Source organism: Lactuca sativa, chromosome 8 (genome assembly GCF_002870075.4).
Source record: "Lactuca sativa cultivar Salinas chromosome 8, Lsat_Salinas_v11, whole genome shotgun sequence".
Lineage (NCBI taxonomy): Eukaryota > Viridiplantae > Streptophyta > Magnoliopsida > Asterales > Asteraceae > Lactuca > Lactuca sativa.
In genome coordinates, this window is record NC_056630.2 from 77,542,396 (window position 1) to 77,569,223 (window position 26,828).

At 36.1% G+C, this 26,828-nt stretch overlaps 2 protein-coding genes across 2 annotated transcripts; both read left to right on the plus strand.

Moving 5' to 3' along the window:
* The first annotated feature begins 4,714 nt into the window (after positions 1–4,714).
* Positions 4,715–5,756, plus strand: LOC111896104 (receptor-like protein EIX2). Its single transcript, XM_052766438.1, has 2 exons — positions 4,715–5,308; positions 5,355–5,756. The coding sequence occupies exons 1-2, from the start codon at positions 4,715–4,717 to the stop codon at positions 5,754–5,756; spliced, it is 996 nt and encodes a 331-aa protein (XP_052622398.1).
* Positions 5,757–12,640: 6,884 nt separating this feature from the next.
* Positions 12,641–21,595, plus strand: LOC128127755 (receptor-like protein EIX2). Its single transcript, XM_052766439.1, has 7 exons — positions 12,641–13,292; positions 15,098–15,241; positions 17,727–17,829; positions 17,908–17,938; positions 18,043–18,100; positions 18,556–21,094; positions 21,184–21,595. The coding sequence occupies exons 1-7, from the start codon at positions 12,641–12,643 to the stop codon at positions 21,593–21,595; spliced, it is 3,939 nt and encodes a 1,312-aa protein (XP_052622399.1).
* Positions 21,596–26,828: the final 5,233 nt, after the last annotated feature.

Here is a 26,828-nt window from a genome sequence, read left to right on the forward strand (position 1 = left end):
ATTATACTCATAACCATGTTACAGGTCAGTTTTTTCTAACTCGAGTGGGTGAGTTATCTATGTGAACCTTGTAATAGTTGAAAAACACCATGTCTTGTATACACCACACTTTAATAAAATAATCAATTAAACAAACCGAATGTTTCCTGTAATTTAGGGAACCCAAGTGTCAGAGATATAACATAAACTTTGGGGGCTACTTTGTGGACTTTAAGAATCATATGTGAGGTCTACCGTGAAACTATTTAGAACTATTATGTACTATTGGCCTGCTAACATATTCACAAGTTCGTGTATCATTTCCCACTTAAATATGTTGAAATAATAATGTAGTTTTTTAAACTCACAAGTTCATGTATCATTCTTGACTTCAATACATAAAAATAATAATAAAGTTTTTAAATAATGTGATTCAGGAGATTGTAAGTATTAGATTACACTTTGAATAAGTTTTAAAATAAAAAAAAAATATAGTTTAGGTATTTCTATATATCATTAAATTTCAAAATCAAGTTTATAATCTTTAGTTATGATAAGTCTTCAAACCATCATATATATTGTTCTTGTGGGCAAATGCATTTACCTGTGACATGGGGAATGGATTTAGCCAAAAATCACTTTCATTGACTGAGAGAATTAAAAAGAAAAATAGTCCATGTCCAAAGTAATACAATTTTGTGGATACAAATCAAACATTGATTTCCATGTCCTGTTTTGGTCAAAGGAAAAGTAAATATAGATAGACTAAGCATGTAGTCTTGTGGATACAAATTTTTAATTGACTTCCAAGTCTCCCATGACAATAACTTGTTTGACACATCACATGCATGGGCTACATAGTCATCATATTTGTAACTTGTAAATTTTCTGTTATAAATTAAAATTTATTTTCATATAAACTCCACAAAATGCAATGTCAAGTCTGGTACCCTTCTCCAGCATACTATTAAGAAAATAAAAAAAAAATGTAAAACCTCCATAAAGACATCACCTGACAAGGAAAATAAGAATCACATGGCAAGACTCTGCCTGAACATTGTAATTTATATAACATGGTGTTTTATCAGGTTTTATATATATATATATATATATATATATATATATATATATATATATATATATATATTGATCTCAAAGGATTACCCAGAAGGGTATAAATACAATAAACAAGGAAAGCTATAAAAAAGCAGACAATCATGCTATACAGAATGTAGATAAGCATAAAAGATATTATCCGAATGTAAATAGATTTCCTTTACTTGACACATTAACCTTGTTACATCAAATAATAACAAAAAGAACTTATTCTGCTATATCTAGTTTTTTAAATCGTTAAACCTAAAAGTCAACTTTATAATTTAGAACAATAATTTACAAAATTTTATAAACTATTTTCGATTTCTCAAACACATAAATGCTTGTTTGTCAATACTGTGTTAAGACTTGTGACCAAATAATTACATGTGCTATGCGGAATATACTTTGGACCAAAACCACTTATTTTGATTAAGAGAAAATTAAAAATGAACCAGGCCCAAAAGAATACTATTTCGTGGATACAAATTGTCCATTGACTTCCATGTTGACTTCAAAGTATGCGTATCATTTCCGACTCAAATATATTAAAACAATACTATAGTTTTTAAACTCACAAGTTCGTGTATTTTAATATATAAAAATAATGATATATTTTTTTAATAATGTGATTCAAGAGATTGTATGTATTAGCTCATGAACAAAACAATACAATTTTGTGAATACAAAATCATGTGGATACAAAATTTCCTTTGACTTCCAAGTCTTCCATCACAATAACTTGTTTCATCACAACTTTTCTTGACCACCAGAGTACTGTAGCAGTGAATGATGTACTGCTTAGTTTGCAACTTGTAATTTTATTTATTGTCATATACACTCCACAAAGTGCAATGTCAAGTTTTGTCCCCTTCTCTAGCATCCTGTTAAGAACATGCTAAAAAACCAAAAATTAAAATAGGTTTCCTTTACTTGACACATTAACCTTGTTACATCAAATAATACTAAAAACAACTCATTCTGTTGTATCTAGTTTTTTAAATCGTTAAAACTAAGAATCAACTTTATAATATAGAACAATGATTTAAAAAAAATTATAAACTATCTTTGATTTCTCAAACACATAAATGCTTGTTTGTCAATATATAGGTTTCAATTCATAAATTGTTAAAGACTTGTGACCAAGTAATTACGTGTGCTATGGGGAATAAACTTGAACCAAAACCACTTATTTTGATTAACAGAAAATTAAAAGTGAACCTGGACCAAAACAATACAAGTTTGTGGATACAAATTGTCCATTGACTTCCATGTTGACTTCAAAGTCTTATGTATCATTTTCTTGTGAACAAATTCCCAAGTAAATCTATCGTTTCTACTTAAATATATTAAAACAATAATATTGTTTTTCAATTCACAAGTTTGTGTATTTTAATCTGTAAACATAATAATATAGTTTTTATAAATAATGTGATTCAAGAGATTGGAAAATATTAGCTCATGAGCAAAAAATAAAATTTGGTGGATACAAATTAAACATTGATTTCCATGCCTATTTTGGGGGAAAAGTAAATATAGACAAAGACCAAAAGCATGTGGATAAACTTGTTTCATCACATTTTCTAGAACGCTTGAATACTGTAGTAATGAATGATATACTGCTTAGTTTGCAACTTATAATATTGTTGTGATGAATTAAAATTATTATTTTCATATAATAAAATAAGACAAATAAACAAACTGAATATTGCATGTAATTTAGGAGGCCAAGGTCTGATACCAGTATTTTCAAAAAATAATAATAAAACTAAATGAACTTTCTTATGTATCATAAAGTGTGAACATATCGATTAGTAATCTTAAACACTTTTTTTTATTTAGACTTAATAATAATATCAAAATAATAACATGATTTCTAAATAATGTGATTTAGAAGCTTGTAAGCATTAGATTTCCACTCATTTGACATGCTCAACCCATCTAACAGTTTCATATTTAGTCACGGTTTTAAATTCCCAGCTTATAATTGTAACTATCACTTAAAAATATTTATGATGTATCTATGATTTATTGAAATGGAAATGCTTATTTGTCAAATACTGCATTTTATTCAATTCTAATTTGTTAAAAGATTGTGGTGAAATAGAATTGCATGTGCTGTGTGGAATAGTCTTGTCCCGTAAACCACTTTTTGTGATTGAGATAAAGAAAACTTGCATAAGCATATAAGTTTGTGGTTACAAATTTTTAGGGAAAATGACTTACGAGGGTAATTATCTTTATCGCTTTGTTCACATTTAGGTAACTTCTTTATTTTTGTACACATTTGACCATTTAACTTGTTATATGTGTTTTACATATTGGCAATGTCACCGGCTATAGCAGGTGACAATGCTAATATGTGAACAAATTAACAAGTTAAATAGTTAAATGTGTACGAAAAAAGAAAATTGCCTAAATATGAACAAAACGAAAAGTTAATTACCCTGATAAGTCATTTTTTTCACTTTTAATAACGATTTTATTTTTCATATTTGTTTGTATTATTTTTTTCAAATGTTATATTTAAAATATCCATATTTTCCTAAATATTAATTAAATATTGACCAATTTTAAACTTTATTTTTTAATTAATAAATATGTTTTTGTTTTGTAAAATATTTTATATAGCCTCTTATAATTTTTTTCTTTTGTTTTAAGCATATACAATATTTTTAAAGTAAATAGTATCTAACAATAAAATTAAATAAATTAAATATTTAACAATAAGTATGGAGGGTCTTTTAAAAAAATAAAAACAAAATATTACTTAGCAAATAAAAATAAAAAAATCTATATATTGTAAATGTTTTAAAATTATTCCAACTTTTTAATAATTTTGAATTAGAAGTTTACAAATTTTTAAAAGAAAGTTTTTTAAAGGTGAACAATTGGAGTGCTCCATAAAGGTAGAATTCCAGAAACACTTGGAGGACTGGCAAACTTAAGAGACCTTGATCTATCATACAACAAACTGACTGGTTCAATCCCTGAATCTCTAGGAAGATTAAGATTTTTACAAGTACTATATCTATCTGAAAACCTATTGAATGGTTCAATTCCAGAATCCCTTGGAAAATTAGCATCTTTAACAGATTTGGATCTAGGATCTAATTTGTTGGATGGGACCATTCCAGTTTCAATAGGGCAACTTGCCAAACTCCGTACTCTATCTATCTCTAACAATTCTTTAGAAGGAGCAGTTACCGAAGCCCATTTTGCTAATCTTTCAGTGTTGAAGCTCTTGGATGCTTCTTCTAACACTAAGCTGACATTCAATGTTTCATGTGGGTGGATACCTCCATTCCAGTTGATATATCTTAGTCTCAGCTCTTGCAATATCGGGAATGGATTTCCGCAGTGGCTTCGACATCTGAGGAAACTTAAGATGTTAGAGTTGTTCAATGCTACACTTTCGGGGCCGCTGCCCACATGGCTGCGGAAGATGCCCATCATTAATTTCTTAGATCTCTCTCACAACAAACTCAGCGGATCTTTGAAAAACCTTCCTAATGCAGGAAATGGTGATGCATATTGGCCTTTTGATCTATTACTTCTGGAATATAACCTTTTCAATGGTTAAATTCCAAGGTCATTATGCAGAAGAACAGATTTGAAAGTGCTTGATCTTTCAAGAAACATGTTAAGTGGGAAAATTCCCAACTGTGTGGGGAATCTGCAGGGTTTGACTATCATGAGTATAAGCTCAAATCAGCTCTCTGGTGCCATTCCTAGCTCAATTGCTCTTATTTCATCATTATTTTGGTTAAATTTGAACAAAAATAACTTTACTGGTGAAGTTCCTCCAGAATTAGGGAATCTACAAGGTTTGGGAGTCTTAGATTTGGGTGACAATAAATTATATGGAAATATACCCAATTGGATAGGGAAAAAACTTACATCTTTGGTAGTTTTGAGTTTACACAAAAACAACTTCACTGGTAGAATTCCTCCATCTCTTTGCAAAAGTTCAAATCTTCAAATTTTGGATCTTGCATACAACAACTTAACCGGAACCATCCCTCCGTGTGTAGGAAACTTAAATGGCATGGTTGTGGGCCACTTGATGAATATGTATTATTCAGATATGGATCATGATAAGAATGTGATTCAGGTCATGAAAGGTGTTGATCTTGAATATACAACAACTTGGGAAATAGTTTATAACATGGACCTTTCAAGCAATAAACTTGTGGGAGAAATACCTGTTGAGCTCACTGCACTTTCCATGTTGGTGGGTCTGAATCTGTCTAATAATCATCTGAGAGGGGGTATTCCAGAGAGCTTTGACTTTTTTGAGCCATTTGAATTTGTCACACAACAATTTGTCGGGTCAAATTCCAACAGGAAATCAACTGCAGACGCTTATTGATGATCCATCAATTTATGCTGGGAACAAAGGTCTATGTGGACCTCCACTGCCAAATAGTTGCTCAAATCATCAAGATCCAACAACAACAAGCAAGAAGAAACACAAAGCAGCTGATGAGAAGATGGAGGTATGGTTGTTTTATGTGGATATAATGAGTGGTTTTGGAACAGGGTTTTGGGGTGTTATTGGAGTTCTGATGTTCAAGAAGCAGTGGAGACACAAACTTTTCATGTTTGCTGAGGAAACCATGGATAAGATATACGTTGCAGTTGTGGTAAGAGTTGCCAAGTTCAAGAGAGGAAGAGAATAGCTGCATAGATCATGTGGAATGCAAGTAGTTCTTGAATGCATGTTATCAGTGATGGTTTTGCTTTTGAGATATGCTTATTCTAATGTATTACTATTTGGATTTTGTATTTGTATGACCTTTGTGATATCAGTGTTGTTTAGAGGTGCTAATTTACAAAAGTTCTTTTGGATTTGGTATTTATACATGATCAAGTTGTAGATTTAGATTACTATGTATTTGAGTTGTAGATTTTTTTTTCTTTTTAATTCTCGACCTTCTGCTGCTGCTCTCACTCCCAACATGCTGTTGCATCCCTCGGTTTTCATCTGCATTGGTCCAAGTAAGTAAGAACCATGTAATTGACTCATTATTTATTTTCTTCATTTGTAAAATTTCTAGTTTTTTCATGTATAGAAAGAGGATGTTTGGGTGAAAGGTGGAGTTTTTTTTTTTTTGATGGATTTGGTATTTAGAGAGGACTATGGTCTAGTATGAATCTGCAATGGGAGTGATCTTGGTTGATTGTTTGATTATATTCTCATGAGTCTGCAAGTTATGAGATTAGATTAGGGTTAATCTCATATTTTTGTGTTTGTTTGTATGGTGTTCAGTCTAATTAAACAATCACTCTGATTGACATGAAGTTGTACTGTTGGTATTTTCTACAGAAAACTGGTGGTCCATTTTGCCCTTCCTGAAGAGTAAGATGGTTTTGGATAGGATAAGATAGCTATGTTTTTCTCATCATCATCTATGTTATGTAATCCTCCACAAGGCATATCATCATTGACAATAGATGTAAAGAGGGTCATAAAGTCACTTCTGATACTAAATTATTTCTAAGGTTATGATATTTTGTCAGTTTTTTTGATTTTGGATTTTTCTTGACTTTCTACTTATGTGTTTTAAGTTTTTCATATAGTGTATCACACGTAACCTTGTTCGTTACTTTATTAATTTTGTTTCTTAATTTAGATCATTTTGAGTGCATCATCGCATGGCTCTTCATGATTGCTCCTCTCCTCCATTAAACCATGTTAATTACTTGTGAGTTTTGTTGTGTACTTTGAATTGCTTCAAGTGGATAAAATATTTTGCCTGAACCATATAATTTGAAAACACATTGTCTAATATATACCACAGCCTGATTAAATTATAAACACAAACAAATAAATAAAATGAATGTTTCATTCAGTTAAAGTAGCCCAACGTTTAAGGTTTAATACAGTGTGAAAAAATAATAATAGAACAAATATGTGAATTTTGGGGGCTACTTTATCGACTTCAAATTCATATGTGAGGTCTACCGTGAAAGTAATTAGACTTCTTATGAATAGATTTGACTAGTTATCCTCAAAAAAGCATTTTTGTTTCAAAACAATAAAAGAATTTGTTGCAATTTTGGTGGTTATTTTGATGTTTTATAGCAAATTTGGTCATGTTCCAAGTAAAGTTACCATCTTACCCTTTATCTAAAAATATTGTAAGTTCATATATATTAAAATGCCTTTGAGCATTCTTTTAATTAAATTTATTGGCAATTTTGTTTATATTTTTAATGGAACAATAAATTATTAAATTTGTCTATTGTATCAGGTGAAAATTACCAATTGTGTTTGGAATCTGCTATGAGATTAAGCTCAAATCAGCTCTCTAGTAACATTCCATGTTCAATTGCTCGTAATTCATTATTATATTGCTTAAATTATGAACAACAATATCTTTATCGGTAAACTTCCTCGGGAATTAGGGAATCTACAAGTTTTGGAAGTCATAGATTTGGGTGACAATAAACTCGGTGGAAATATTCCCAAATGTATCGGGAAAAAACTTACATATTTGGTAGTTTTGAGGTTCCACAAAAACAACTTCACTGGTAGTATTCCATGATCTCTTTGCAAAGATGGGATCTTGATTTCAATGTACAACGTCCAAAAGCTTACCTTGAACATGGGTGGGTAATAAATTCAATTATGGATAATATTCTGTTCTTCCCTTTCTGAAATAAATTCGTGATTTTTCTTCACGAAAATCATTTGATTTTGGAATAACTAACAAATTAGCAAATGGGTGCTGTTTTACAAGAAGCAATCGGTCATTACAAGGCCCTTATGACCCAATTAACATCATGAAGAACTAGGTAAGTATTGTATACTAATTCTTGTAAAAAAAGCATGGTGGTTGTTTTGTGAATCCAACCATGAAGTTTCAAAATTTCCATTTTTCAATCAATAATTGGTACTATATTCATCTTTATGAAGGTGCTTCAACGCCGATGATTACATCTACTTCAAGGTCCTTGTGAGTTTTTATGTTCTTTCGATCTTTTACTCAGATTATACATAAACCGCCATACTAGTGTTTATGGGTAATGGATTTTTAGGTTGATGTTAATATATATCATGTGTAAACCATAATATGCTCAATAACTTGCAATTATTGATGAAATAATCAAGAATTGACCAAAAATCATGCATTGATTGGTGATATTCTACACCATGTTTAGCTATGGTCGTTAATTTTATAATTGACCCAAAATCATACATTGATTGGCTTGATTCTTTGTTTTGCAGCTTGTCGATCTGTGTGTGAATGCTAACTCAGGTGATGCCTTCATTTGATTCAACTTAGTGTGTTTAGTCTTAAAGAGAAATATTATATACTCCCTCTGTTTTAATGAAATTGTTTTAGGTTATGTATCTTTCATCTTATGACTTATATTTCATCTCACATCTGTTTTAAGGTTGCTAGAAGTTACATTTCTGGTATAAAGGGTGTCCCCTCATAAGAGGAGGATGCCAAGAGTTTCGCTCAACGGCCTAAGGACTACCTGACCTTCCTGCAATTCAATTCCCTAATGAAATCAACTACCTGTCTAAGTGCACTAGCTGACTTCTCTATTGCATAACGCTTCTCACCTGACTTCATAATCACAGCTAAGCTGCCTACTGTGAGGATCTAGCCGTTGCTTCATGCTCACCTTCCTTCATAAGAATAGGCTAGGATTAGTCCGGATCTAGCCTTAGTGTAGTAAAGACCATCAACAGGATGAACTCTATTTGAAGGAAGGCATCTATTCAAGTCTTTACTGAATTCGATATGCGTAGATTCGATTCGGAGAAGAGTAAACCTGAAGTGTTGCGAAAGACTGGGATGGGAAACAAAACGGAATGTACCGGATTTTTAGCACGTACAACCATCAAACCAGAGACTATCGAATCGTAGTCTAGAGCCAAATGAAACTGATTCCATACGAGTCAGTCTGTCAGTTGCAGCTAACAGATCTTGGTCACTGCATCAGCTCGATGTCAAAAAGGCCTTTCTTCATGGAGACCTCCACGAAGAGGTTTATATGAGTCCTCCACCAGGTTTTCGAGCTCAGGGGTAGAAATAAATACGGACTTAAAATAGTGGAGACTGAACCCTCTACGGAGATGATAGAAGATATGAACCGCTCAATCGATACGATAGAAGAGGAGCTCCGAAGGTTCCTCTCTTCACTCTTCTCGGATGATAAGTCGAGCTAACCTATTCATAAGGTGAGCTAACCTATCCCATAAGCCCCTAGAGTTAACTTCGCATCGACTTGAGAATTCTCATAGTCCTTTACTTCACCAGGATTTGAATAGTCCTCTCTATCCGGGTACGATCATAGCATAGCTTCATTCATTCGTTGAACCTTGGGGATAACCATTAGCATTGAGGTCAATCACCACACCACCTCTATCATACATACGACATTACACGACGCGAGAGTGCATGGCCAACACACACCTAAAGCGCCTACGTTCCGCTTGGAGCCAATACAACCACAACCTAACTTGCACGAGATTCAACAACCGAAGCTATTGGCACTGGACTGACATCTGGAAAGCTTATGACATGGTGAGATGGTGCTCTAAAGTTGAGCAACAACAACTTTCCTTCTAAGTTGATTGTATCTTCACATGCCTGATAACTACAAAGGTCCCTGGTTGTACTTGCATACTTTGTTAGTCAGTATTAGATAGATACCATATATAGGTTATGTTGTAATTTAGTTGCTACCTACAGTCAAAGTCAAACCATTCTTGTTCCATTCATATATGTTTTTTTACAATTAAGTTTCATCATGTGCATTGTAGCAATTATTCTAATAAACATTTATGGGTTGTGTTCTTTAATGCTTGCAGATCTCGAAGTGGTGGTTCGATGGACTCACAAAGTGGGAAACGAAAGGAAGAACAAACGAAGAGACCGATAAGGGTAACAAAGTGGGCGTGATAAACTCATTAGGACATCACTTTATTTATATAAGGGGGTGTCCAAACTTGGGGAACAAGGGTTGACTGTGGACCAGAGTCAATTGCCACATAAGCTGTGACTAGGCAGCCACCTCACCGGTTTTTTACTGCTTTGTTATGGAAACGTTTTATTACAGGTCAAGGGACCATTTCAACTGGTCAATTTATATGTCGTTCCCTTAATGTACAAAAAAGATTAATTGGGTGACCTTTTAAAACAAACTTGACAAGTTCGTTAGGATAACATGACATTTTCCCTTTTCCTATTAACAAATCCACATGTTCGTGTATCTCATTTCCGACTTAGATATATCGAAATCATAATATCGGTATTTAAATTTACAATTTCGTGTATCATTTCAAGAGATTGTAAGTATTAGATTACACTTTGGATAAGTTTCAACGTGCTCCCAACCTGTTTGTTTCTTTGTCACTTTAGCCCAACCAATTTATCACTTTTATTTTAAAAAGTTTGTCATCTTATTATTTTTTTTTTTTTTGCATATGAAGGGAACCAGCTTGTGTTTTACCGGCTAATTAAGGTAACAAACCCATTATAACCGGTTAGGTTTGTTATTTGGCTTTTTTATTTGGCTAGAAAGTGTTGACATGTAGCTTCGTCATTCTAATTTCTTCCCATCTGTCAAACTTTCATCTACATATCAATCATATGGCGGTTGGTTTAGTGATAAACTGATAACAATTATAAAGTCTTCCCATATGTGGAGATAAAGGCAAGAGAAAGGTGCGCGCACACACACACACATACACATTGCTCAGTTTCATCTCCTGCCTCCCCCATTACCAAAACTCTAGTGCATACAGAGAAGATCAATGGAGAAGTACTTAGGAAACACGTACAGAGGAGACGCATGTGTTCATACACATCTCCTTCCTTTTCAATTTCAGTTATTTCTAACATTTTCCTCAATTTCTCGATGCCTTCCTTCGATTGTGTGTTTTATCTGTTTAGTTTCTCATCGAACATAATCACTCTATTTCTATTTTAGGTATACACAAATTGAGATTTTCTATTAGGGATTCTGAGCATCAAATTTTACAGAAAATTTTTTCGTTCCATGTTTTAGAGTCCCATGGAAATTTGACTTGAAGTTCAATATATAAAAAGAATCGCTTGATATAAATTTTGTGTTCTTTTTGCTTGTTAGTTTTCAGTATGAATTTGGGAATGGTTTTTGGTCAGTGGTCAACCAACTTCAGGAAAATTGATTATCATGTTCAGAACCGTCAAAGCTCCTCCCATGTGTGTTACCTGAAGGAGGTCAATGTTGTGCAAACACGATGGCGAAGGAGGTCAATGTTGTCCAAACGCGGTGGCGATTGAGTTGAGTTACACACAACGGTGATAAACGACCCCAACAAAGAATCTGGTAACTCCACCTTATACTAGGCTTTTGTAATCGTAGGAGGCGGTGGTTAGATCAGAGGGCGACATCGATGCGGGTTGTTGGAGATGATAACAAGGAGACATTGATTTTTGAGAAGATTGATCACAAGAAAAGCAATTTCGAGTAGTTGATGATCTACAACGAGTATTTTGGTCTCAGAGTGTGTGAGAACGGTTGTTGACAGTGCAAAGGACATATCTGGTCATCAGAACAGCAAAATAAAGTTCTTACATCGTCGGAACATTTGGTGTCAGCGTTTCTACCTGCAGTGGCAGCCAGGATACAAAGAATCATTGTGGTGCTCGTGTAAAGAACAATATGTAGAGGAGTAAGATGTTGGTGATTTTAGTGTCACCAAGTCATTTTGAGTAACTTGAATTAGCATGTGAGCTAAGGGGCTTCTTAATTTGTTTTCTAATATGTGTACGGGTTGGTACGGAGTGCACGCATGTATAAGATCAAATTAGAAGCCGGTTCGATGACTAGTCGGGGGTCTGGGGGCAGCGCCCCTTTGGTGGGGTCTAGGGGCAGCGCCCCTGGGTCCCACTAGTGTGATATTTCGATTCTTGAGGGTGATTATGGTAAAACTAACGAAACTCGTTAGTTTTGGTAACCCTAAATCCCCATTAAAATCTGGATTACCCTAACTTGCTTCTAAAGGAATCCATAGCGGCCTAACCCTAATGAAACCCTAATATCGTTTATTATATAAACGACTCTTCTTTTCAGAAAAGTAGGACGATCTTAAGCTCTCGTTTTCATCATACTTTCAAAAATCCTCTAGCATATTGACTTACGATTTCTGTGCCTAGAATCGTAAGTGTCCACTATGATTATCCTAGGATGAATTTCTTGTAACTCAGGCATAGGGTAGAAATATTAGTTCAGAAAGTGATATTACGATCCAAGTTGTTATCCAGATCTCCACCATAAACCCTAAATTTCCCAACATTCAAACTGATATTTACTATTTTTGGAGATGGGTGACTCAAACCACTAAGTTTGCAAAGCTGGAGAAGTTCGAAGGTGTCGACTTTAGGAGCTTGAAGAAGAAGATGCACTTCATGCTGACTACTCTGAAAGCAGCATATGTGCTGAGTACTCCAAGACCAGCGGAGCCAGAGGAAGGTGTTGTTGAGACTATTAAAGAGATAAGCAGAGACAGAAGTAGGACAACGATGACTACATCTGCAAAAGTCACATTCTGAACGGTATGTATGATGCTTTATTTGATATCCATAGTGAAGCCTTGTGTGCCAAGGAGTTGTGGGACACCCTTGAGTTGAAGTATATCACCGAGGATGCTTCTAGCAAGAAGTTTCTAGTCAGTGACTTTAACAATTTTAAGATGGATGACTCAAGGTCTGTTACTGAACAATTCAATGAACTCCTTGGCATATACGGTCGGTTTAAACTGCACCATATGAATATGTATGAGTCCATTGTTGTGTCAACCATCATTGACAAACTGCATCCATCCTGGAAAGACTTCAAACACAAGTTGAAAAATCAAAAGGAGGAATTGTCTTTGGTTCAACTTGCTAGTCACATTCGTATTGAAGAATCGCTTCATGCGAAGGAAAGTGACAAATCTGAAAAACTCAAAGGAAAAATTGAGCCTGGACAACCCTCGGTTCATATGGTTGAAAACAAACCAAGGAACCAGAACCACAAAGGACATGACATACGTAAGCAGGAACATGTACCAAGCAACTCCAACAAAAAGAGAAAGGATTTGGTTTGTTGGAGGTGCAATCAGGCTGGGCATTGCAAGCATGACTGTCGTGTGAATTTGGGCAATAATGGTGCTGGAAACAGTGGAGTCAATGGGAAAGTGAACGGGTCTTCGGCCCAAGTTAAAGGAGGTCAGTTTTTGACTAACTTTGATAATTCTAATCAAAATTATGTTTATTATGTTTTCATTTATCCCTGAATCATTCTATGTGCAGGATGATGATGTTGCTTAGTGGATCGACTCCGGAGCAAAGAACCATGTATGCAAGGATAAACGGATGTTTGAATCATTAACTCCGCTTGAAGATGGGTTGGTGCTGAAAATGGGAGACAATTCTTTTATTCCTATTTGTGGTTTAGGTGTCGTGTGTCTTGAATTTACGTCTGGAAATACAATTAAGTTATTTGATGTTTTGTTTGTTCCCAAGATTCACATGAATCTTGTTAGTTCTAGTTGTTTGAATTCTGCTAATTTTAAACAAGTTATTGAGTCGGATAAGTTTGTTTTGTCTAAGGGTGGAATGTTTATTGGCTTTGGATATTTAAATAATATAATGTTTCGTTTAAATCTTGTTGACAAATCATTACCTGTTCAAAATTTTGCATTTTTGTATCTTTTGTTTCTAATGTTGATAAATCTATGTTTTGGCATCTAAGATTAGGTTATGTCAACTTTAGAAGGATGCATGAGATGTCAAAAGATGGATTAATTCTAGCCTTTGATATGGCATCTAATAAATGTAAAACATGCATGCTTACAAAAGTGACGAAACATCCTTTTCCTAGTGTCACTAGAAATCCAGCTATTTTGGAACTTATACACAGTGACCTGTGTGATTTTCACTCCACTCCTTCTTTGGGAAATAAAAAGTATGTAGTCACTTTTATTGATGACTATACTCATTTTTGCTATGTGTATTTGTTACATTCCAAGTATGAAGACTTAGATAAATTCAAAATATACAAAACCGAGGTGGAATTGCAGTTGGACATTCCGGTTAAATGTCTCAGGTAGGGGTGCAAATGAGCCAAGCTACTCGCGAGCTACTCGGGATCGGATCATTAAAATCTCGACTCGAAATCGATTTTAAACGAGCCCAAGCCAAGCTCGAGCTTAATATTAAGCTCATTTATTAAACGAGCTCGAGCTCGAGCCTATGTCATTAAGCTCAATTAGGCTCGCGAGCCTAAACGAGCCGTTATATAATATACTTTATTATTATTTATATATAATAAAAAAAACATATTAGCAGAATTATGGATTTAGGGTATTAGTAAACGAGCTTCTTAACGAGCTCGAGTCGAGCTTAAGCTTATTTAGGCACGTCAGATAAAAAACGAGTCGAGCCCGAGCCCGAGCCGAGCTTGTATAATTCTTTACGAGCTCAAGCCGAGCTCAGTATAAGAAAACTCGAATCGAGCCGAGCTCGAGCTCGAGCCTCATATAACTTAAACGAGCCCGAGCCGAGCCTGGCCAGGCTCGGGCTCGGCTCTGCTCGTCTGCACCCTAGTCTCAGGACTGATAGGGGAGGTGAATATATGGATCCCATATACTTCCAATCAGTGGCTATCATTCATGAGACCACGACACCTTACACGGCCCAACAGAATGATATTGTTGAACGTAAAAATCGAGTTTTAAAGGAAATGATAAACTCGATGTTGTCTTACTCGAGATTGAGTGAAGGATTATGGGGAGAGGCCATGTTAACGACCTGCTATTTATTAAATAGGGTTCTAAATAAAAGGAACAAAACAGTCCCATATGAACTTTGGTTCAAGAAAAATCTGAATCTAAGTTATTTTCGGGTTTGGGGATGTCGGGAAGTTGTAAAACTCACCGAGCCCAAAAACAAGAATTTGGGAGAACGTGGAATTGATTGTATATTCATTGGATATGTTGAACATTCTAAGGCATATAGGTTTTATGTAATAGAACCTAATGATTCGGTTTCGGTTAACACTGTTATTGAATCACAAGATGCAATTTTTGATGAGATGCGGTTTTCATCAATTCAAAGACCTAAGGATCTGACTTTTGGTGCTCATAAAGAGCAAAATTCAGAAAGTCAAGATGGTGGTAATATGACATATCCATGATTTTTATAATATGATTTTATTCTTTATAATTATTGTTTATTAGTTTTAAAACCACTTATTATTATTAATAAATGAAAGAAATTTTTTAAAAGACACTTATTATTATAATTAAAATGTTTAACATGTACTAAAATATAAAGTAATAAGATAGACAATTTTGCATTTAAAAAAGACATACATGGATACTATGAATAATATTGCATATCCACGATTTTTTTATTAATTAATACTTTGAAGCAACATAAACATATAGACATATATATATATATATATATATATATATATATATATATATATATATATAATATTTAATTAAATATTATCTATATAACTTTCCATAACATATGATCGATAACATGAATCTACTCTAATTTACATTAAAGTTTCAACCACAATATACAATGATTGTCTTAAAAAATACTTAAACCAAGAAAAATATAAAATAAAAATTAGTATATAACAAACTTACAAATTAAAAACTTTAAAATAATTACATGGCTCGAAAAATGGTTCAAAGCCCTCAAACCAACTCAAAACTTTTAAACTTATTTTCTTTGTAAATTGTGTATGTGATTTGTATTTGTATGTCTACTCAAATATAATGACATTTTTATAGTAGACTATCAATTAATTTCTTATTAAACATATTATATAAATTATAAAACCTTTTATGATGTGTGATTAATTATTTTGAAGGTGAAAATATATGAGGGTTTCAAATGCATGTGATGTTTGAATTTTTTGTGTGGGGGGTTTCAAATGAATGAGATAATAAAAAAATATCTCATTTATAAATATAGTATGATAGTATGATATAATATGATATAAATATAGATACTTATTTTGATTTATTTTGATTAAGAGAAAATTAAAAAGGAACCAAGACTAAAAGAATACACGATCGTTGATACAAATTGTCCATTGACTTCCATGTTGACTTTAAAGTCATGCGGGGCATACAAAGAAACTACTTGGATCTCTTATGTATCATTTTCCTGTGAACAAATTCACGAGTTCTGTGTATCATTTCCGACTTAAATCTATTAAAATAATAATATATCTTTTCTAAATTCATACAAGTTTATGCATTTCAATATATAAAAATAATACTATAGTTTTTAAATAATGTGATTCAAGATATTATTGCAAGTATTAGATTACGATATAGTTTTTTCATCCACATGAAAAGAAAAATAGCCTATGGCCAAAAAAAAAAAAAAATTTGTGGCTACAAATCAAACGTCAACTTCCATGTATATTACGTTTGTCATTGGAAAAATAAATATAGATAAAGGCCAAATGCATATGGATACAAAATTCCCATTGACTTTCAAGTCTCCCATCACAATGTTTGATTGATGTACTCATTAGTTTGTAACTTGTAACTTTAGTGTGATAAATTAAAATTATTGTTTTCATATTATAAAATAAGACAAATAAAATAACCAAATGAGACAAATAAACAAAGTGAATGTTGCATGTGATTTGGAGAGACTGATGTCTCAAATGTGAGGTCTACCTTGAACATTTTTGGTTAAATATCTTGAACAATTTTTTAGAGTAAATTATAGAAATGGTCACTGCTATTTTTTAATCAACTACAGTTAATTGTAACCCACCGCCGTTATGATTTGATTTGGTTTTGGTTAGGCTATGCTCCCTAACAAATATTATATGATTAAATTGCCCGTAACATATTATTAATTTTTTTTTCTAAATTATTCTTTTTATTTTTTATTTTAGGGTAAATTACAGAAATAGTACCTGTGGTTATACAATAATTTTGGATTGGGTCCTTGAAAGATTTGTATTGCTGATTTGATCCCTAGGGTTTTAATTTATTTTGAATCAAGTCCCAATCATTAACATTGTTTATTTTCTTCCGTTAAATACTTTTAAATTACTATTTCACCCTTGATGTCCGCCCACCAGCCCTTTTAGATCTCTTGTCGTCTGTTTCTCACACCCATCACATTGTCCGTCACTACAACATCGACCCTCTGTCGTCACTCGCCACCCCACTCAACCCCTAACCTAAGCACCCTTACCAGGTAGTTCTATTCCTTCTGTTCCCTCTCGTTCTTCTCTATTTGCGGATATCTGGAGGTAGAAGACGAACGCGTCGAAGCCATTAAAGTTGTTGTGGTTTTTTGTAAATCAATTTATGATTATTTTTTTTTTTTTGGTTTCTTGTTCATTGATATCTAGGGTGCGCAATCGATTTCTGGATTTCTTGTTCAGGAATTATTTTTTTTTGGTTAAACGAGTGTACTTGCGTTTTTTATTCATCGATTTGCACAGCCCAAAAACCCCATTCCCCAATCCAGGTTCTAAAATTTCGACCACAGCGGATGGTGCGCCAAAGCTCGTATCAGGAAGGAACAAAAAACAAGGGTATTCATTTATTTGGAATTTTTGTTCATGAAATGCATATAGGTCTTTTGTTAATTAATGGTTTGTAATAGAAAGTAACACAAAAAGAGTGACGCCGGAACCTTTTGAAGATAATTGGACTGCATGTAAGATGAATATTGATGGATTTCCTGGAGAAGATGAAGTTGTGGTCTTGTGGGTGGTTTCCCGGAGAAGAAGATGGTGAGGGGTGGGTTGGGTAGAGGAGTAATGGGGTTAATATTTGGTTTATAGAATCGATTTGAAGGTTGTCATGAATGTGCAGGTTTTTGAAAGGCTAATATGTAGGTCTGATGCTTGGCAATTGGTATCAATTTGCATATTTTATAAGGGATATTATTGAGCTTTTCATTTGGAATTGATTTGCAGGTCCAATGCTTGGGATCGATTTGCATTCATCCGGTGGATATGAAGATGTGGAGGAGTGGTAAGGCTATATAAGTAAATTCACATACTTTTAACATTTATGAACTAAACGGTGTTAATAATAGGTGACTTAACTCAAAATGAATTGAAAACCTAGGAATGAAATCAGCACTAAAAATCTTTTAGGGACCTAATCCAAAATTTTCATATAACTGCAGGGACGATTTCTGTAATTTATCCTTTATTTTAAAAAGAGTTGGCCGGCCAAATTTTCATTTGAGTTGTGGATACAGATTCTCCATTGACTCAGTCTTCCAATATTGCAACAAGTTATTCTTCATTTATGTCTTTATAAATGTACTCGTTACTTGATCATAATAATCCATTCTTACATCATCACAACTCATCTTTCAGTTTAAACTTTCTTCTAAACTAAAATTGAGTTAGGGTTCATAATGGAAAAGCGGAGGGGTTTGGGGCTCCATCTCATTTTCGTATGTGTTTTTTTGTTTGCAGCCACGTATACTTGTTTGGGGATTGGAAATGTTAGTGTAATCTGCTCTGAGCACGAGCGACTTGCTCTTCTCAACTTCAAACACAGTATCCAAGATCCTTTTGAAATGTTGTCCTCATGGGTTGGAAATGAGTGTTGCATGTGGGAAGGAATCCAGTGTGATGCTGTCACTGGAAATGTTCAACGCCTTAAACTTAATGCAGATTCCTACTACGACTTCTTTACTCGTAATAAGGTGAGCTCTTCTTTGGCAGAGTTGAGACATCTCAAATACCTCGACTTGAGTGGGAATGGTTTTTTTCTAGGAAGTCAGATCCCTGAGTTCATTGGATCCTTTAAACAGCTGACCTACCTCAATCTATTTGATGCTGGTTTTGAAGGTATTATTCCTCCTCAAATTGGAAATCTTTCTAATTTAAAGGTTCTTAATCTCGGTTCAAACTTTTTAAAGGCGGATGAAATTGCATGGATTTCTCGCCTTCCGTCACTCGAGCTTCTCGACTTGAGTTCAGTGGATCTTAGTGGAGCACAAAACTGGGATCAAACTTTGCTTCACATGACTCCCTTGTTGAAAGAGTTAAGTTTGTCGAATTGTCTACTTTCCAATGTTGACCTTGGTGCTTTTCTTAATTTGAGTAGAATACTTCCCAACATCAAACACCTCGATCTTGGCTTCAATTCTTTCGAAGGTCCACTCCCCACCTTTTTTCAAAACATGACCTCCCTCACATTCCTCGATCTTTCCGTCTTTAATCTTAGTTTGGCATGGAACTTTCCAGACCTACTAAGCATGATCCCTTCTCTATCAGAGCTGCATTTGTTTGATTGTGGGCTTGATAGGACACATCTATCTTCCCCTCGTCTTAATTTCAGTACACTTTCTAACATCCAACACCTCGATCTTAGCTTTAATCCACTTGGAGGCATATTTCTGTCCTTTTTGACTAACATGAGCTCCCTAAGAGTCCTTGACCTTTCGGATACCATGTTGAATTCATCCCTTCCTATTATGCCTAAACTTCTAGAGCTTCATCTTTCTTATAACAAGTTTAAGCAGATTGAGCATGTTGGAATCTGGAGACAGTGCCACCTGCAACAGTTGAGAGTGACAAATAATAAATTTGGTATGGAAATGATTGACTCACCAAAAAACGCATCAGAATGCTCCCAGGATTCTTTGGCGAATTTAAGAGTTCTTGATCTATCGTACAACAGACTGGTTGGTTCAATCCCTGAATCTCTGAGTAGATTAAGATTTTTAGATGTGCTAGATCTATCTCAAAATCACTTGACTGGTCCTGTTCCAGAGTTCCCTGGTAACCTTACCAAACTTGACCTTTCTTCTAACCAATTGACTGGTTCAATTCCAAAGTCCCTTGGAACATTAGCAGCTTTAACAGATTTGAATCTAAGTTCTAATTTGTTAAATGGGTCTATTCCTCTTTCAATAGGGAAACTTGCCAAACTCCGTTCTCTCGTTCTCTCTAACAATTCTTTAGAAGGAGTAGTTACCGAAGCCTATTTTGCCAACCTTTCCATGTTGAAGGACTTGGATGCTTCTTCTAACACTAAGTTGACGTTCAATGTTTCACGTGGGTGGATACCTCCATTCCAATTAAAATCTCTTAATCTCAGTTCTTGCAATATCGGTAATGGATTCCCACAGTGGCTTCGAAAACAACGGAAGCTTCAAATCTTAGTGTTGTCAAATGCTACACTTTCAGGACCTCTGCCCACATGGTTGCGGAAGATGCCCATCATTCCTGTCTTAGATCTCTCTCACAACAAATTCAGTGGACCTCTGACAAACCTTCCCAATGGTGGAAATGATAAAGTGTATACATATTCTCCTGAGCCCGCATTACTTCTGGAATATAACCTTTTCAATGGGTCGATTCCAAGGTCATTGTGCAGAAGAACATATTTAGTAGGACTTGATCTTTCCAAAAATATGTTAAGTGGGAAAATTCCCAACTGTTTGGGGAATCTGAAGGATTTGACTAACATGATATTAAGCTCAAATCGGCTCTCTGGTGTCATTCCAAGTTCAATAGCTCTTAATTCATCATTATTTTGGTTAAGTTTGAATGACAATAACTTTATTGGTGAACTTCCACGAGAATTGGCAAATCTACAACTTTTGCAAGTCTTAGATTTGGGTGATAATAAGTTCTCTGGAAATATACCAAAATGGATTGGAGAAAAATTTATAGATTTGGTAGTTTTGAGGTTACACAAAAACAACTTCACCGGTAGAATTCGTCGATCTCTGTGCAAAATTTCAACTCTTCAAATTTTGGATCTTGCATACAACAAATTAACAGGGACCATCCCCCGTTGTGTAGGAAAGTTAAATGGCATGGTTGAGAGTCACTCAATACCTTTGTATCATTCCGCTTCCGATTATGATAAGAATGTGATTCAGGGCATGAAAGGTGTTGATCTTGAATATACAACAATTTGGGGTATGGTTTATAACATGGATCTTTCAAGCAATAAGCTTGTGGGAGAAATACCGGTCGAGCTAACTGCACTTTCTAAGTTAGTGGGTCTCAATTTGTCTAATAATCATCTCAGTGGGGAGATTCCACACAACATTGGAAAGATGACAGAGTTATTTTCTCTTCAAGCATGGCAGCTTTGCACTTTTTGAGCCATTTGAATTTGTCATACAACAACTTGTCGGGTCAAATTCCAATAGGAAATCAACTGCAAACGCTTAATGATCCTTCAATATATGCTGGGAACAAACATCTATGTGGGCCTCCATTGCCAAACACTTGCTCAAATCATCAAGATCCAACAACAACAAGAAGCAAGAAGAAACACAAAGCAACTGATGAGTGGATGAAGGTATGGTTGTTTTACGGGGACATAATGAGTGGTTTTGTAACAGGGTTTTGGGGTGTTATTGGAGTTCTGTTGTTCAAGAAGCAGTGGAGACAGAAGCTTTTCATGTTTGCTGAGGTAATGGTAGACAAGATATATGTTGCAGTCATGCTAAGAGTTTCCAAAATCAAGAAAGGAAGAGAAGCTGCATAGATCCTCTGGAATGCAAGTAGGTCTCCAGTATATATTATCAATGATTGTTTTTCTTTTTAGAAATGCTATTGTGCTTATTATTATTATATAATAGTTTTTTGTATTTTGAATTTGTATGACTTTTGTAATATATATGGGTGTTGTTTAGAGGTGGCAATTTACAAAATTTATACTGTATTGGGTATTTATACATGATCAAGTTGTAGATTAGACTACTATGGATTTGAGTTGTAGGATTTTTTTTTCTTTTTAATTCTGCTATCTTGCTTCCGACCTTCTGTTGCTGCTTTCACCCCCGACATGCTGTTGCAGCCATCAGCTTTCATCTACATTGGTCCAGATAAGTAAGAACCAAGTAATCTACTCATTATTTATTTCTTCATTTGTAAATTTTCTAGTGAAGAAGGATGTGTGGGTGAAAGGTGGAAATTTTTTGTTGGATTTGGTATTTATAAAAGATTAAGGTCTGCTTGTATGAATACGCAATGGTAGTGGTCTTGGTTGATTATTTGGTTCTACTGCTCTCATGAGTTTGCATGAAAGTTATGAGATTAGATGAAAGGTTAATCAGTATGTAAAATGTCATCCTTTTTTTGTTTGTATGCATCTAGCTCTTTTTCCTTACAAATTTTCCATGTATCTGTAATTTCTGATTTTTAACATCATTGTAATATTTCATCTCTTTTTTTTTTGTCCTACATGATTGATACGAACATGTAGGAGTTTGTGCATGAACGATTCTTAAGAAAGAAGAGATAGATTTTATAACATTTAGTCAAATATATTTCCGCAAATATCCTTGTACATTTCCTCTGAGTTTAAATTGTCTGTGCAGTGAAAACAAACCCGAACATATTGCTTGAGTTTTTTTTTTTCATCACGTATTTTTTTGATTTGACAAAGATAGTTGTGTTATTACCATTTCATCGGGTGTTCAAGCCCTTGATGTGTATTTGAGCAATTTCTTGATGTTCCTTTTTAGTTTGTCAATGTGCATAGATTGACACGACTCATGAGTCCATGTCAATGATATAATGAATATTTGATTGAAAACTTGTTTTATTAGAAAATGGACATTTAGTTTGTCAATGTACACAGGCTTCATATCCTTTTTGTTCACTTCTTTTAGATGTAAGTAATGAGTCATTGAAGCATGCAGTCTTTTGTTTGATAGAGTTGTTGTTCATCTCTACTATCTTGCTTCCTTGTTTCTTTTGAACCATCTCATCATTTTACTCAATTTTCTCGTCACTTATGATGCATATTTATCATCTTTTGAGGCATAAAGTGAGTTACTTTTGAATGCTCCCCCTTTAATCATCCTTCTTCCTTGTAAACAGTTTCTGTTCAAAATTTTGCAAAGACAATTGCTTCTTCAATAGTAGCAAATTTGAATTGTCCTGTAAAGATCTTAATGCTATGCTCACAACTAATTTTCAAGAATTAATATCATGAAAACTGTTGATCAAGAAAATGGAAGAAGTTGGTATATAGTTTGAACGTGGACCTTTCAAGCAATAAACTTGTGGTAGAAATATTGTTTGAGCTAACTGTACTTTCTATGTTTATAATATAGCTTAAGATAACATTTTATATTATCTTTGAAACAACCCAAAAATACGACCCAAAAATTTCATTTTTCAATATAACTAAAAACCATAATCTGAGTGTCATATCATAAAACCATACGTGATATATCTCAAACATGATAAAAACACTGTGTGGAAAAACTGTCTCATATCTATGACATATCAAAATCAAGAACTAAATCAACTCCCAGGATAAAAGCTGAAGCTGTGGTGTGTGCGATTCCATCATCCCGAGCTCTTCCCTCTACTTGCGGAAGTACCTGAAACCAAAACTGAAACTGTAAGCACGAAGCTTAGTGAGCTCCCCCAAACTACCACATACCATACAATATATATAAAGCACATACTGGGCCTTGACCACTGCATCAGACCGAAGTCTGGAACTAGCTGCATCGGACCGAAGTCCGGAACTGACTGGGACCTTGTCCCCTGCATCGGACCAGAGTCCGGAACTAACTGCATTGGACCGAAGTCTGGAACTGACTGCATCGGACCGAAGTCCGGAACTGACTGCATCGGACCGAAGTCCGGAACTGACTGATCATGGCATAGCATAAAACATAACAACTATTATAATCACATATACTGCATACTACATTGGAACAGAGTCCGGAACACATAACACAAATATGCTTGAATCACAAAGACATCAAGCACTCTAGCTACTGCATCAGACCAAAGTCCGGGACTACTGCTAATTAAACGGGCCGGCATTGTGGCCGTAGACCCGTTCCTACTGAAAGAAAACTCACCTCGTGAACTGGCTGTTGTGTGTATGGCTCTGGAAGCTAACTGCTGTTGCTCCGGTATCTCCCCAGCTACAAGTCCATAAACACACTCAATCAAATACTAAACACTGCACTGGGTAAAATGACTCTTATACCCTTGGTCAAAGTCAACTCTAGGTCAAAGTCAACTCTTGGTCAAAGTCAACCCACAGTTGACCTGACTCGCCGAGTTGGGCCGCCAACTCGCCGAGTCTCTAATCTCACTTCTCAATCCTACGCGTTGCTACTCGCCGAGTATGGCATCGACTCGACGAGTACCCTCTCGATCCAAAAACTCAGAAAATCTTCATCCGACTCGCCGAGTCATATGAACAACTCGACGGGTTGTTCTTGAGCTTAAGAAGATTGCCTTGGACTCGCCGAGTTGTATGAACAACTCGCCGAGTCCCTCCATTATTGAGTCTACCCTCAAACTCGCTGAGTCCACTCCACTACTCACTGGTCCCACTCGACACCGCTCAAAAGGAAGAAATCGGGGACTCGCGACTCGACTCGCCGAGTCGTTCTTCCGACTCGCCGAGTCACGGCCATGCAACTATTCTACACTCGATTCTGCTCGAATCCAAAACATACAAATGATAGATTTGAGTCCAATAAGCTGATTTACCACGTAAAGTTTCCAACTTTACGTGTACAAACACATGAACAAGGGAGTAAAGGCTAAAAGATGCTTAAAAGGGGTAGATCTAGGGTTAATATGCAAAATAGCTCCATAAAGGCAATACATCTGGGCTCTACAACTCCTAAATGAACAGATCTAAAGATATCTCGGCATAATAGGGCTTCCATATCAACATAAGGCTTGAGAAAAGCATCAACTAGATCTAGAAAGGGTTTTAAAGCATAAAAGGGAAGGAAATCTGAAGAATACCTCAAAGAGATCTTGCTTTCCCTTGAATCTCTTCTCTACAATCCTTCTCCTTGCTCCCTTTCTTCTTCTCCTTCTTCAAGCCTTCACAAATGCACACAAGATCACTTAAAACACTCAAGATCGAATTAGGGTTTTCTCACAGCTTTTGAGGGTGAAGGAGACGAGATTGGGGGCTATAAGGTGGCTTAAATAGTGGGCAACCCGGGGATTTAGGGTTTCTCCCAGACGGACAGACTCGCCGAGTTGCCAGCTAACACGTGCTTGAAATCCCGACCCTACTCGACGAGTCAGGCTATGAACTCGCCGAGTCCCTCTTGCAAAACTTCAAAATAAATACCAAGGAATTATCATACCGGAGACAGGTCGTTACAATTCTCCCCCACTTATCTCAGACGAGATTGGTAGTGCTCTCTCATCTCCTCCTCAGCCTCCCACGTCCACTCAGACCCCTTCCGGTGCTGCCACTGCACCTTCACTAATTGAATTACCTTGTTCCTCAAGGTCTTGGTCTTCCGGTCTAGAATCGCGACCGGCCTCTCAATATAATTCAGGCTGCTATCAACCTGAATATCCTCTAGGGGAACGACTGCTGACTCATCCACCAAACACTTCCTCAATTGAGACACATGGAAAGTGTTGTGGATCTGACTAAGCTCCTCAGGAAGATCTAACCGATAAGCAACCCGACCCACCCGGGCCAAAACCCTGAAAGGACCAATAAATCTGGGGCCCAACTTGCCCCTCTTCCGGAACCTGATGACACCCTTCCAAGGTGAGACCTTCAGAAGGACCATATCTCCCACCTGGAACTCCAAGTCCGAATGCCTCCTGTTGGCGTAGCTCTTCTGCCGACTCTGCGCAGTCTGCAGTCTATTACGGACCTGCTGGATCAACTCAGTCGTCTTGAGCACCACTTCTGTGCTCCCGATGACCCGCTGACCGACCTCACCCCAACAAATCGGGGTCCTACACTTCCTCCCATACAGCATCTCAAAGGGAGGTCGATCAATGCTCGCATGATAACTGTTGTTATACGAGAATTCCGCTAACGGAAGATACGTATCCCAACTGCCACCGAAATCTAGAACACATGCCCTAAGCATGTCCTCGAGAGTCTGAATCGTCCTCTCGCTCTGCCCGTCCGTCTGAGGGTGGAAAGCGGTGCTGAAATGGAGACGAGTACCCATCTCGTCGTGGAACCGCTTCCAGAATCTGGATGTAAAACGGACATCTCGGTCTGACACCACCGATACCGGCACTCCATGACGTGCCACAATCTCCCGCACATAGATATCGGCTAACTTCTCCACCGATATACTCTCCTGGATCGGGATGAAATGGGCACTCTTCGTCAACCGATCCACTACTACCCATATCGAATCCACTCCTCGTGCGGTCCTGGGAAGCTTGGTGACAAAATCCATGGTGATGTCCTCCCATTTCCACACGGGAATGTCTAACGGCTGCATCTTGCCGTGAGGTCTCTGGTGCTCCGCCTTGACCTTCCGGCAGGTCAGGCATCTCTCAACGTACCAGGCGACGTCCCGCTTCATGCAGGGCCACCAATAATCAGGTCGAAGATCTCGATACATCTTCGTCGCCCCTGGGTGGATAGAGACTTATGAGCCTCGTCCATCAATACTTGCCGTACTCCACCCCAGTACGGTACCCACACCCTCCCGTGAAGCATCAGCAATCCCCGACTGTCATAATCAAACGAGGCTACTCGACCCACTATCCTCTCACACTTCTGCCTCTCCTCCTTGAGGCCCTCCACCTGAGCCTCCTTGATCCGCTCCAACAACGGAGTGATCACTGTCATCCTCAAACACAGATCTCTGATAGGGGCCGCCGACACTTTGCGGCTTAGGGCGTCGGCCACCACATTGGCCTTCCCTGGATGGTAAAGGATCTCACAATCATAATCCTTTAGCACATCCAACCATCTCCTCTGCCTCATGTTCAGACTCGGCTGATCCATAAGG

What these genes read in the sequence shown, in the direction of transcription:
- LOC111896104 (XM_052766438.1), top strand. Translation starts at nt 4,715, where the DNA reads ATGTTAAGTGGGAAAATTCCCAACTGTGTGGGGAATCTGCAGGGTTTG. An exon ending in TCACTGCACTTTCCATGTTG is followed by an intron (nt 5,309 to 5,354) that starts GTGGGTCTGAAT and finishes GGGGTATTCCAG; the next exon opens with AGAGCTTTGACTTTTTTGAG.
- LOC128127755 (XM_052766439.1), top strand. Translation starts at nt 12,641, where the DNA reads ATGTATGATGCTTTATTTGATATCCATAGTGAAGCCTTGTGTGCCAAG. An exon ending in AGGTTGTCATGAATGTGCAG is followed by an intron (nt 17,939 to 18,042) that starts GTTTTTGAAAGG and finishes ATTGATTTGCAG; the next exon opens with GTCCAATGCTTGGGATCGAT. An exon ending in TATGAAGATGTGGAGGAGTG is followed by an intron (nt 18,101 to 18,555) that starts GTAAGGCTATAT and finishes TTTTGTTTGCAG; the next exon opens with CCACGTATACTTGTTTGGGG.